This window comes from Nematolebias whitei, unplaced genomic scaffold (genome assembly GCF_014905685.2).
Source record: "Nematolebias whitei isolate Nwh7 unplaced genomic scaffold, NemWhi1 Nwh_scaf_407, whole genome shotgun sequence".
Classification (NCBI taxonomy): Eukaryota; Metazoa; Chordata; class Actinopteri; order Cyprinodontiformes; family Rivulidae; genus Nematolebias; species Nematolebias whitei.
Genome location: NW_023618952.1, coordinates 1 through 12,930, shown reverse-complemented (window position 1 = coordinate 12,930; position 12,930 = coordinate 1). Strand labels below are relative to the sequence as shown.

The 12,930-nt window shown below is 47.2% G+C and overlaps 1 protein-coding gene across 1 annotated transcript in view; it reads right to left on the bottom strand.

The window, feature by feature from the left end:
• LOC119429305 (chondrolectin-like) overlaps window positions 1-10,624 on the bottom strand; it is a 15,183-nt gene extending 4,559 nt beyond the window's left edge. The window contains exons 1-7 of the mRNA XM_037696962.1: window positions 10,523-10,624; window positions 7,884-8,059; window positions 7,619-7,773; window positions 7,380-7,537; window positions 7,227-7,277; window positions 7,065-7,148; window positions 6,891-6,987 (exon numbers count right to left, since the gene is read on the bottom strand). Of these exons, the coding sequence (XP_037552890.1) occupies window positions 6,891-6,987; window positions 7,065-7,148; window positions 7,227-7,277; window positions 7,380-7,537; window positions 7,619-7,773; window positions 7,884-8,059; window positions 10,523-10,601 (800 nt within the window). The 5' untranslated portion in view covers window positions 10,602-10,624. The remainder of the gene's footprint in view (window positions 1-6,890; window positions 6,988-7,064; window positions 7,149-7,226; window positions 7,278-7,379; window positions 7,538-7,618; window positions 7,774-7,883; window positions 8,060-10,522) is intronic.
• Between the last annotated feature and the right edge of the window lie 2,306 nt (window positions 10,625-12,930).

The following is a 12,930-nucleotide window of genomic DNA, read 5'->3' as shown; positions in this document are numbered from 1 at the left end:
TCATGAATACTGGTCCAGAACCGAACCGAGTCTACCGGACTATCAGCTGTGAAAACGACCTGAGTCTACCTGGATAAATAAAGGTAAGTGAAAAAAAAAAAGTTAGTTTTACGTTGGACATTCGAGCTCCGGGGCTTCAGCAGGGCACTCCTCTCGCTGAACCCGTAGCAAGCAGCCTGACCCCGGTCAGCCGCGCTCAGTCTGCCCGTCTCTGAGGAGGGACAGACTGAGCGCGGCTGACCGAAATCAGCTGCCTGCTTTGGATTGAACAAGAAGCAGACGTCGCTGAAGCCCCGGAGCTCCAATGTTTACAGAGAAGTTGCTAAACCTCATCGTAATTATTGACCAACCACTATTAGTTGTAGAAAACGAAGGATTTCACAACTTGATACTTGCAGCCAAGATATAGTTTACCCTCCAGGAGATATTTATCAGTACCACAGTAGACGATCATAAAAAACATATGATTTGAAAATTACAAGAAAAATATATATATTTAATTTAAAAAAACGAAACAAAAACAGCTAAATTATAAAGTGATGTAAAATACTAAAAACATGAACATGTCTGTTGGTTTATTCCATGAACTTAGCAGATGTTTAAATGTTTATTTAATTTAATTAATTTATTCATTCATTTAAAAGTAACAAATTCATCAAAAAGAAAACATTGAATGAAAAGAGTGCAGAAAGAAGAAAAATCTTATATCTGCCCCTTATTTAAAAAAAATATTAAATAACTTTAAACAATCACTTTAATATCCACTTTAAAACTAGGAATAAAAATCATGTTTTGTGTTAGTAGAATTTAATTCTAACTTTAAAACGTATCCAACATTAATAAAACTTACCTCAAGTTGTCTTTTTGGACATGCATGCATAGATTTATACAAATTGTACTTGAGAGGAGATTATTACAGCCTCATATAAAATCAATGATCATGATATCAATAAATCAGCACGGTTTATACGTATCGGAATCGGCCGATACCGGGTCACCAGATATCGGATCGGAAGTGAAGAAAAAGTGGATCGGTGCATCCCTAGTCCTGAAGAGGGAGCACAGGCGGCACGGCCGGTCGGAAACAAAGGCGAAGGAGCTCGACCGCTGAGTAATGGAGAAGGCCAGACGCCGGGTGATGGTGGATGATCAGCTGGAGAGTCCAGACCAGAGCAGGCAGCGGGTAAATCCTAATGAACCGCATGGTTGATAGTGAGACGAATCCGAGACAGTGTAGAAATACACAAGTAAGGATTCGTGAAAAAAGCAGGAAGGACTGAATAAAACAAAAACAAGAAAAAAGCACGACGAGCAGCGGCAGACAGCATGCGCCAGCGTTCACTCACCGGAAGTGAAGAGTGACCTGACATGTTTTTAAAATAATTTGGTGTGCTGTAATGAGTGGGGATCCAGGGTTGAGCTGGATCCCTGAGAGTAACTTTATTATCAGACATTTTCTTGTGTTTTTTTGTGACAGATGTGTAATTATAGGAGTTACTAGTGTGACAATTAGCCCCCATAATCGAACATGAGAAAAGTTTATGAAGACGTGATTACCCAGAAACCACGAAAGAGTGAATTTTGCAGGGAAAGGCAAATCCAGATGTGTTAACAAGGTTCAGTGTCTCCAGATAGTCAGAGATCTGAAAATGATGGAAATAATGTGAATGGTGCAGAAAAGTCTCAGACCAGACAGCATCATAGATCAAATAGGCCAACAGGTTCAACGTGGTGGTCCAACTGCAGTTTGAATTGGACTGAGGGGAGCTCGAGCACCCCTGTGAAGATGAATTGCTCCAGCTGCTCTCATGATGAACAGATGCTGGGTCCAGCACCAACAGGCAGAATCTGATAATCCACAACAAATAGCAAAGTATGGTCCTGACTTTGTTCAGCTCAACAAAGGACAACAGCGTGAACCAGGAATAAAACATTCAGCTGACCCGTTCTGAACCGGTGGACCTGCACGGATCCAAATTATCCAGGTGAGTTTAGATGGAAGCCTAGCAGAACTCCGATGCAGACTCCGGGTTTTTTTCAAGCAGCTCCTCCTCGGCGCTTCCCAGCATGAGAGGCTTCCTTCGGGCGAACAATGATGAGAACTGACCGAAGAAGGTAAAGCCGTCCTTGGCTCTGTTCTGTTCTGAGTCCTCATGACTCAGTGAGGCTACCTGTATAAAGAAAGGTTAAATAAAAATAAACAGACTGGTCCTAGGGGACCGGGCTGACAATGTCTCAAAAGACAGACTGGTCCTAGGGGACAGGCTAGATAAAGAGCTATTTGTGATACTTTCATGGACAGAAGACACAATGAATGGCAGATCAGAGTATGCAGCCTTCTTGAAGTCCTTAGTGGAACAGCAACAGTATGACCTGGAGGGGCGTGATTGGAAGGAAAGGCCTCTCTGATATGAACCCAAGCAGTGTTCTGTTGTTGGACTTCTGTGCTAGTCATAGTTTGTCCATCATGAATGCCATATTCCAACATAAGGGTGTCCATAAGTACACTTGGCACCAGGATTCCCTAGGTCCTAGATCGATGATTGACTTTGTAGTCATGTCATCTGATTTGCAGCCATTTGTTTTGGACACTCGGGTTAAGAGAGGAGCTGAGCTGTCAACAGATCACCACCTGGTAGTGAGTTGGATCAGATGGTGGGGGAAGATGCCAGACAGACCCAGTAGACCCAAACGTGTAGTGAGGGTTTGTTGGAAATGCCTGGCAGAAGAACTCATCAGAAAGATCTTCAACTCGCACCTCTGGGAGAGCTTTAACTGCATCCCAGCTGAGGGGGACATTGAGTCAGAGTGGGTCATGTTCTGCACCTCAATTGTTGAAGTGACTGCCTTGAGATGTAGCCACAAGGTTGTCAGTGCTTCTCACGGTGGCCATCCTCGAACTCTGTGGTGGACACCCCGAGTTAGGGAGGCTGTCAAGATGAAGAAGGAATCCTATTGGTCCTTGTTGGCTGGTAGAACTCCAGAGGCAGCTGAGGAGTATCAGAGGGCCAAGCGGTCCGCAGCCTTGGCTGTTGCTGAGACAAAAGTTCGGATGTGGGAGGAGTTCAGTGAGGCCTTAGATAAAGACTCTCGGTCGTCTCCAAGGAGAATCTGGCAAACCATCAGGCGCTGAGGAGGGGAAGCAGCTCTTTACTAACACTGTTCAGTGAAGGTGGGGTGCTGTTGACCCAATGATGTCGTCGGGAGGTGGAAGGAATACTTCTCGGACCTTCTCAATCCCACTGGCACATCTTCCATGGAGGAAGCTGAGTCGGGGGACTTTGGAGTTGGTCTGTCCATAACCGTGGCTGAGGTCGCCGAGGTAGTTAAAAAGTTCTGCAACGGCAGGGCTCTGGGGGTGGATGCAATGGTATATTCTACGTGATACGTGAGGCATACGGAGTCTACCCTCTAGAAAAGCGTAAGAATTTCAGTATACCCACTTACAAGTGCCTAATGACATATCATTAGGCACGTGTCATTGATACATTAAACAGCAGTTAAACACTTCAGTTACAATCCACCTGTATGCAGCGCTTGTTTATTACATTCGTTTATCCAGTGGCTTATTGTATAATTCTGTACTTACTACTTAATACTTGAAAATGTTTTGCTTTGATACCGTTTATAAATTCTAAAACATTTTTAATACAAAGCCAACTGTTGTACAAAGTTTGTTGTACATTTATAGGACGCTTGACAGAATCGGAGTTGCATTCACACACTGGCTTGTTAATTGTTGTTGCTCTCTAAAATAGTAATTTTAATTCGACCTTTATTTCTACAAGTTGTTAGTCTCAATGAGTCTCATAATTTACAAGAGAGACCTGTTTTTAATAAATTTAATCAAATGTTTACAGATGTTTAACAACCTGTTAAAATACACCAAAATTGCATCTCTTTTATTCCAAATTTTCTGGGGGAGGACCCACGGTCTGTTGTGGTGAAGAGAGCGCTGAGCTGTAAAGCAAAGCTCTCTGTTTACCGGTTGGTCTACGTTCCTGCCCTCACCTCTGGTCATGAACTCTGGGTAGTGACTGAAAGAATGAGATCGTGGATCCAGGAGGTTGAAATGAGTTTCCTCTGCAGGGTAGCTGGACTCTCCCTTAGAGACAGGGTGAGAAGTTCAGTTATCAGGAGAGACTCAGAGTAGAATCACTGCTCCTCCACATAGAGAGGAGCCAGCTGAGGTGGTTCGGGCATCTTGGACCTTACATCCGCTTTTGATACCATCGACCATGAGATCCTCATTTCTAGGCTGGAGCAGTGGGTGGGCATCACAGGGTCAGCCCTCAATTGGTTTAGATCCTACCTAGCTGACAGATCCTTTTGTGTCTCCATCAGAGATTTTAGTTCAGCATCGGCAGCATTTAAATGGGGGTGGGGTGGGGGTGGGGGTACCGCAGGGGTCCATCCTCGGTCCCCTTCTATTCTCTTTATACCTGCTGCCACTAGGTGCCATTTTCTGGAAACACAACATGCCCTTTCACTTCTACGCCGATGACTGTCAAATTTACTTCCCTCTAAGACACAATGGTACATGCTCTATTCAACCTCTGCTTGACTGCCTGGCTGACATCAGAGACTGGATGGTTTTAAACTTCTTAAGTTTCAACGAGAAGAAGTCTGAAGTCATGCTGTTCCCTCGCAATGACACAATCGTCAACCACTGCATTGACCTTTCTGCTCTAGCCCGGTTAGAGAAACAAAGAGTCACTAATTTGTGAGTGATAATGGACCCTTCCTTGAAACTTAACAGTCATGTGAACATGATTGTTAAATCATGTTTTTTTCCAGCTGAGGTGACTACGCTGAAGTCCATATTGTCCAAAAATAACTTGGAGACAGTAATACATTATATCTAGACTCTATTACGGCAACTTGTTCCTGATTGTCATGATCAGCGGCCCCCGCTGGCCCCCCATCTGCTCACTTCCCTGCCCCTTCATGACATGCCATGTTTCTGCCCTCTCCATGTGTTGTTTATCCCTCAGCTCCTGTCAATCTGCACTTCAAGTCTGCTCATGTCACTTCTCTGTCACCACGCCCCCTCAGCTGATTCACTGCCATCAACCCTCATGCATCTCACCTGTTCTCTCCACTATTTAAACTCCATGCCTACACTCATTCAGCACGAGATTATTAAACCTCTCATGGTCCCTGATTCTCAAGCCATTCATAGTTTCATGCCTGAACTTCAAACCTTGTGTTTTGGACTACGACCTCACGTCTGCCTCTTGGATTTTTCTCTCTGCTTGTCGCTCGTCTGGTTTTGCTCTGTCCTTCTGACCCTGGTACGACAACTTTTCTGGCCCTGTGACTCTGGATTTTGGATTACCCCTTGGATCTGTTTAAAGAACGCTGACTCCCCATGCTTGACCCCTGCCTTGCCTTCTGGACCCTCTCCCTGGCTGCAGCTGCAATTATAAATAAAACTGTTTTCATTTTTTACTCCTGTGTCTTGTCATTCTGAATTCAAAAGCCTGGTTTCGTGACAGAATAATCTTGCGCCGAATGAGTGTAGGCATGGAGTTTAAGTAGTGGAGAGAACAGGTGAGATGCATGAAGGTTGAATGTGGTGAATCAGCTGAGGGGGCGTGGTGACAGAGACGTGACATGAGCAGACCTGAAGTGCAGATTGACAGGAGCTGGGGGATAAACAACACATGAAGGAGAGGAGCAGAAACATGGCATGTCATGAAGGGGCAGGGAAGTGAGCAGATGGGGGGTCAGCGGGGGCCGCTGATCATGACAGATTGGTATCAGTCAGATCTCCACTGCCAGACTGCAACTGGTCCAGAATGCTGCAGCCCGATTTTTAACCAGTCCAGGCAAAAGAGAGCACATTACTCCAGTTTTGGCCTCCCTGTACTGGGTACCTACCGGTTCACCTTTGAATCCAGTTTAAAATCCTTCTGAATGTTTTTTAATCACTGCACAGTTCTGCCCCCTCCTATCTCACTGATCTGCTGCAGCCATATGTCCCACCGTGTTCTCTGAGGTCAGCAGACCAGTTGCTTCTCTCAGTTCCAGTAACCTGTCTTAAGCATAGAGGTGACAGGGCCTTCTCTGTCACAGGCCCTAGACTCTGGAACGAGTTACCTCTGCTTGTCAGACTGGCCCCCTCCCTCACAGTTTTTAAATCCTGATTAAAAACCCACTACTATTCCCTGGCTTTCAACACTATGTTGATCCTGAATGCATCACACTGTGTTAGTCATTATGTTATTATCTGCTATTATTGTGTTTCTATATTTTGATTTTACATTATGTGTTGCTGTGTGCTCTGCCTGGTTGTTTCCATCTGTACAGCACTTTGGTTGGTCCTGTCGCTGTTTAAAGAGCTTGATAAATAAAATAGTATGGTCTGGCATCTGGTAAGGATGCCCTCTGGACGCCTCTCTAGGGAGGTGCTTCAGGCATGTCCGACTGGGAGGAGACCCTGTGGAAGTCCCAGGACACGCTGGAGAGACTACGTCTTTGGTTGTCCTGGGAACACCTTGGAGTCCTCCCAGAAGAGCTGGAAGAGGCTGTGGAGAGAGATGTCTGGACCTCCCTGCTCAAGCTGCTGCACCCGAGACCTGAGTCCAGAACAAGAGGAAGAGGATGGATTCATCCAATTTTCTGCTACTTTTAGCTATTAAATTTATTTGAATTATAGCTAGTCTTTTTTTTCTAGTTCAGGCTTTTTAAACTTTCTTCATTTCAGCTCTTCTGTGCTTCTTTCTGCTTTTCAGCTTTTGTATTTCAAATAAAACTTTGGCTTGTTCAGCAGCTTTCAGCAAACTCCTGGAGCAACAAACATTCACCGCATTTTTGCAAGAAATGCCATTTTTCTACTTAATGTCTTCCTGAAAGGCATTGTGGGAGTTGTAGTTTCTCTGTCCTACCTCCGGCTGAATGTCTGGAAACAACACGTCCCAGAAGCCACCAGGATGAGCAGCAGCAGCGGGATGGTCGGGATCACCACGTACAGCAGCAGCATGCCTGAGGACACACAGACAACGTGAGACAGAGTGATATCATCATCGCAGGTCAGAGGTCACACTCATAGGCGTTCTCACCTGAAGCTGCTGTCATGGCAACTTGTGGTGGGACGTCCTCGCTGCCTGCTGCCCGAGTGATCACAACGCCTCCTGCAGTCACTGCTGATGACGAATAGAATCTGTACAGGTTACTATGGTAACTGAAATACAGCTGCAGGTGTGCACTGCTCCCCTACTCACCAGTGCCCCGCCCTCCTGGTGTGTCTCTGTGTTCCTTCTCCAGGTGGCTCTCTGAAAACACCAAGCACACTGACCTGTCACCAGAGTCTGGAGCTGATTGGCTGACCTCACCTGACCTGTCACCAGAGCCTGGAGCTGATTGGCTGACCTCACCTGGCTCATACTTGCATATGAAGTTGTGCTTCATGTTGCAGCGGTCGTCGTTCCATTGGTAGAGATAAGCCCCGCCCAGACCAGGAAGAGCAGTCAGCTGGTGGTACATGACCACGCAGGCTTCGCTGCCGCAGGAGGGTTCGTCAACATACCAGTTCCTGCATCACCATCATCGCCATGGTTACAGGCAGAGCTTGCTTCAGGTGAATCAGGTGATGCAGTGATGACATGACACTCACCTGAAGGTGGCAACGCTGCCATCTGTCCATTGGTAAAGTTCTGAACAGGGAGTCATGGTGTTCTCGACTCCACCCACCCGAGTCAAGCCGATCCAGAAATCACCATCTGATATTCCCCCCCCTCTGGGTCCGCCCACTGCTCCTGAACGCAGAGCCTAGGGGAAAGAGGGAGGAGCTAAAACACATGGCTCAATGCCATTTTTTGTGTTGTGGAAAGTACAACTGTTCTGGTCTCATCTTGAAAATATCAGTGGGGGGGTCTCACTTCTAGCAGTTGTTCCACGTGAGTCTGCTCAGCTGGACTCTCGATGCTCAACAGCTCCCCTCCCTCCACCTCACAGGCCCGTCTGGCCTCACCGAATGCCACACGGCTCGACACGTCATGGAAGTAGGCGATCTTATAGCAGGGCCGCTCGGGACCGCCCTCACACACCTTAGAACCTGCAGACACAAAGCCCCGCCCACAGCCCTCACACACATTAGAACCTGCAGACACAAAGCCCAGCCCACAGCCCTCACACACATTAGAACCTGCAGACACAAAGCCCCGCCCACAGCCCTCACACACATTAGAACCTGCAGACACAAATCCCCGCCCACAGCCCTCACACACCTTAGAACCTGCAGACACAAAGCCCCACCCACAGCCTCACACACCTTAGAACCTGCAGACACAAAGCCCTGCCCACAGCCCTCACACACCTTAGAACCTGCAGACACAAAGCCCCGCCCACAGCCCTCACACACCTTAGAAGCTACAATCTAAGCAGATAAATCAGTCTTAAAACCTCACAGAAGCGAACAACGTTTTAAATCCACAAACTGTTCCAGATGTTCCAGATGTACTCATTTCTAATTAAAGTGGGAATATTCTGTGCACACAAGTTGTGCACAAAGCACCTGCTGCGCACGATCAGATGCCTGTCAGTGTGGCTTTTGACACTTTCTTACTGCTCCAAAGGTCATGCTGCGTTCAAGGCTGCTGAAAAGCTGGGACATGTGAGCGTCACCGAGTCATATTAGTGGGTTCTACAGCAGAACGTTCCTCCATGTTTTGTTTGAAATGTCTGAAAAACTCCATGCATTTTTACAACTAATCTATCTTCTAAAAATGTTGTCAGCCACTGGTCCATCCTTTTGGCCAGTGGCTGTTTTGTTTCCCCGATGTAAGACTGATCACCTCCTGACACTGAACAACATACACAATATTACTCTGTTTGTGCCGGGGCACTGGATCTTTGGGATGAACCAGTCTTGTTTGAGGCCTGTTTGAGTCAGGTTTGAGGAACGATGGTTTGAGAGAGGAGTAAAGGAGGCCATCTTTGTGAAAAGACACCGTCCATCATTAAACAGGGGTGGAGCCTCCAGGTTCAACTGTCCCCCTCTTACAATGCTGTGATTGCTAGTATCACTCAGCCCTCTGTGAACAGTAAACAGCCATCAGGTGCTAATGATCCATTGTTAGGCTGATGGTCCTTCTTGAGCATGTGATCAGCTGGTTCTGGTTGTCAGCAGCAAACTGGTTGATCCACTCTAAGAAGGTGCTATTTAAGAGACTGAGCTGAATACAGCACCTCAGACTGAGGAAGTCCTCAGGATGAAAGATGAAACGTTTCTTTTTTTTTTTTTTTTTGGAACGTCCAGAGGACCAAACTTAACTTCTTTAGATTTTTCTACGTGGATTATTGAGCAGCACCAGGATAATCTATCTTCATCAAGCCCCGCCCACAGAGCCATCAGTACGAGTGGAGCGGAGAGTCATCCAACGCTGAAGTGTGTGTGTGTGTGTGTGTGTGTGTTTCAGGGTACCTTGTAGGGACCAATTTTACAACAAATCCTACATTGTGGAGATCAAAGCCAGGTCCCCATAAGGAGAAGTCTCGTTGGGGGGTTAGGTGTGTGGATTGTGGACGGGTCAGTTATAGAAAATGAATGGAAGTCAATGCAAAGTCCCCAAAAAGTCCATTTACAAGAACATGTATATGATTGTGTGTGTGTGTGTGTGTGTGCGCGCGCGTGCATGTGTATGCGTGCGCACGTGTGTGTGTGTAAAGTGCCTCCTCAGAGCTTCTTTAAGTGATTATCTGGACTCTCTTGTGCACCATCATCAGTTTCTGTTAAAGCCCGTAAAGAAAAGCCTCATTTGTATCTCTCCACTTTGTCCCCCTCTGTCTGTCCCCCTAGCTGTGTGTCCACTCGTCCTCCTGTCTTTTTCTCTGTCCGTCCGTCAGCAGCTGGGAGACGAGACTGAAACTTTAATAAAAACTAAACCTGAAGAACATCTGCTGTAGAACCTCAACCCACAGAACCAGAACCCTTTGTGTTCAAACCAGTCCTGCTGGAACCATGTGGACTCAACTTAAAGACAGAGTTTCTGCAGAGTTTATTTGTAATTTTCACTCTGAAGCAGAAAACTCAAGAAGTTCCCACAGACCGTGAAGGTACCGTTGTGAACTTTGACCCTGTGATCAGGTCACAGGTCGGATGATTTGGACCTGCAGCTCAGACTTCAGAACCATCATTCAGAGTTTGAACAGGTCACAGGAAGTTGGGAACCTCGTTCACGTTCTGTCTGAGACTGACTTTTTACTCTGTCTCTCTGTCTGAAGAGCTGCTGTGTTGCTCCGCCCCTTTCTGCTGCATCATTTTATTTTGTTTAAAGAAACTAGTCTGAAGTTTCAAAATAAGAGTCTGGCAGTGATTCTTGGGTTTGAACACGTACGTCGTAAGTTTCTGATGAAGTCATGTTTATAAAATCCAAGATGGCTGCTGTCGTAGGCCTGATCACCAGGTGGCGGTGAAGGCGGAGCCTTTAACTTAACGAGTTTTTCTATTTCATGTAAGGAAGCAGCAGAAACCACAGAAAAAGACTTCCTGCCTGTTTAAACAGGAAGTAGAACTCACCGCTCATCACTCGCCCCGTGTTCCTCTCCACCATCACCATGACGACCGCCAGCATCAGCACCACCGCATGCTGAGCCATCGTCTGGATTCTGAGCTGCTTTTCACAATAAGAGCGTCCTCCCTGACTCAGAGCTGCTTTTCAGAATAAAAGTGTGTGGGGCATCCTCCTCTCATGGCGCCGCTCCTCACTCTGATGTGAAGCTTGAGGAGGAGGAAGCTTTCAGTGCGTCTCCTCCTCCCCCAGGATCGATCTGAGCTGCACCTCCTCCTCCATGGGGGGTGCCCCTCCCCCCACAGCCTAATTCACTTAGAAAAGGCTGCAGCTGATTGGCTGCTGCAGGTCAGCTGATCAATAACTAAGCGCACATCACCGGGGGGCACGTGCACGCTCCTGCACAGATTGTACAGCAGTTAAACAGTCCATGTGCACACTCACGTGCACGCTCCTGCACAGATTGTACAGCAGTTAAACAGTCCATGTGCACACTCACGTGCACGCTCTGAAAGGCTTCCTGCATCAATCCAGGAGCTGCAGGAGGAACGATTCATGATCAACACCAAGGGAGGGGCCATGTGCACGCTCATAGGCCACGTGCACACTCAGGGGACATGCCACCAGCGCAAAGTCCAGTCCCATCAGGACCTAGAAAGACCTGGTCTGTCTGTGAGCAGAAGCCATTTCTTCTCAGACTCTGAGAGAACCAGACCCCCTGCAGAGGTCTGGACCAGGTCTGCAGATTTGGAGACCCCAGGTCCACTAAAGACCCCTCAAACACCTCAACTCCTCCACACTTACCCCCTTACAGTCTTTAAACCTCCAACTGCACCCTGTACGGTCTCTTAACGGTCCTGTACCCCCCCACCTCCCTCACCTGGACCAGGACCTGAACTCGTGGTCTGATGAGAACCTGCAGGATCTGGACTCATGGACTCATGAGAACCTGCAGGACCTGGACTTGTGGTCTGATGAGAACCTGTAGAACCTGGACTCGAGAACCTCCAGGACTTGGACTCATGGACTCATGAGAACCTGCAGGACCTGGACTCATGGACTCATGAGAACCTGCAGGACCTGGACTTGTGGTCTGATGAGAACCTGTAGGACCTGGACTCGAGAACCTACAGGACTTAGACTCATGGACTCATGAGAACCTGCAGGACCTGAACTCGTGGTCTGATGAGAACCAGCAGGACCTGGACTCGTGGTCTGATGAGAACCTGCAGGACCTTGACTGATGGACTCATGAGAACCTGCAAGACTTGGACTTGTGGTCTGATGAGAACCTGCAGGACTTGGACTCATGGACTCATGAGAACCTGCAGGACCTGGACTCGTGGTCTCATGAGAACCTGCAGGACCTGAACTCGTGGTCTCATGAGAACCTGCAGGGTGGGGTGGAGCAGATCTTTATAACTCCTCTGATGGAAATCTGAAATCAATACGAGTCTGGGCTCTGCGGTCCGTATCGACCGGTTCTGGACCAGAACGTGACCGCAGCTTTAATGGGGTCCATCAGAACGTGTTAAAGACCTGGAGCAGGTTCTACAACGAGGACTTGTTCTGGGTCTGGTCCAGACTCTTCTCTGGGGTGTTGTGTGACAGCTCTCAGGAACATTTATTTTTTCCCAGCGTTCCTCCAACGCAGCGTGGGAAAGAAAGTGGAAGAACTGAAACCAGAGTTCTGATCCAAACCTAGACAGGAAGTGACCTCCATGTTTGTTTTTGAGCTTTTCCAGAATAAATGTCTCAGAGGGTGGAGGTGGTTCCAGTCTGGGCAGATCGTTTACTGAAACACTCAGACTGAAACTGGATACCTGGACATAACCCACTTAGAAACGCCGAGGAGACCCACGGAATGAAGACAGAGAGAAGACGGAGACAGAAAGAAGACGAAGACAGAAAGAAGACGAAGACAGAAAGAAGACGGAGACAGAAAGAAGATGGAGACAGAAAGAAGATGGAGACAGAAAGAAGACCGAGACAGAAAGAAGACCGAGACAGAATGATGATTTATTATTAACCTTCAAATCATGGCAAATCCTACTGAGGTCACAGATCTCTTGCAAGGAGGCCTGGACCTGAAGGCTGTGTAACATGCATGTTAATGCATGTTGATGCTGCATATTGATGCATGTTGATGCGTGTTGATGCATGTTGCGTGTTGATGCATGTTGATGCGTGTTGATGCGTGTTGATGCGTGTTGATGCGTGTTGATACGTGTTGATACGTGTTGATGCATGTTTCGTGTTGATGCATGTTGATATGTGTTGCTATGTGTTGATGTGTGTTGATGCATGTTGATGCGTGTTGATGCATGTTGCGTGTTGATGCATGTTGATGCACGTTGATGCATATTGCTTGTTGATACGTGTTGATGCATACGTGTTGATGCATGTTGATGTGTGT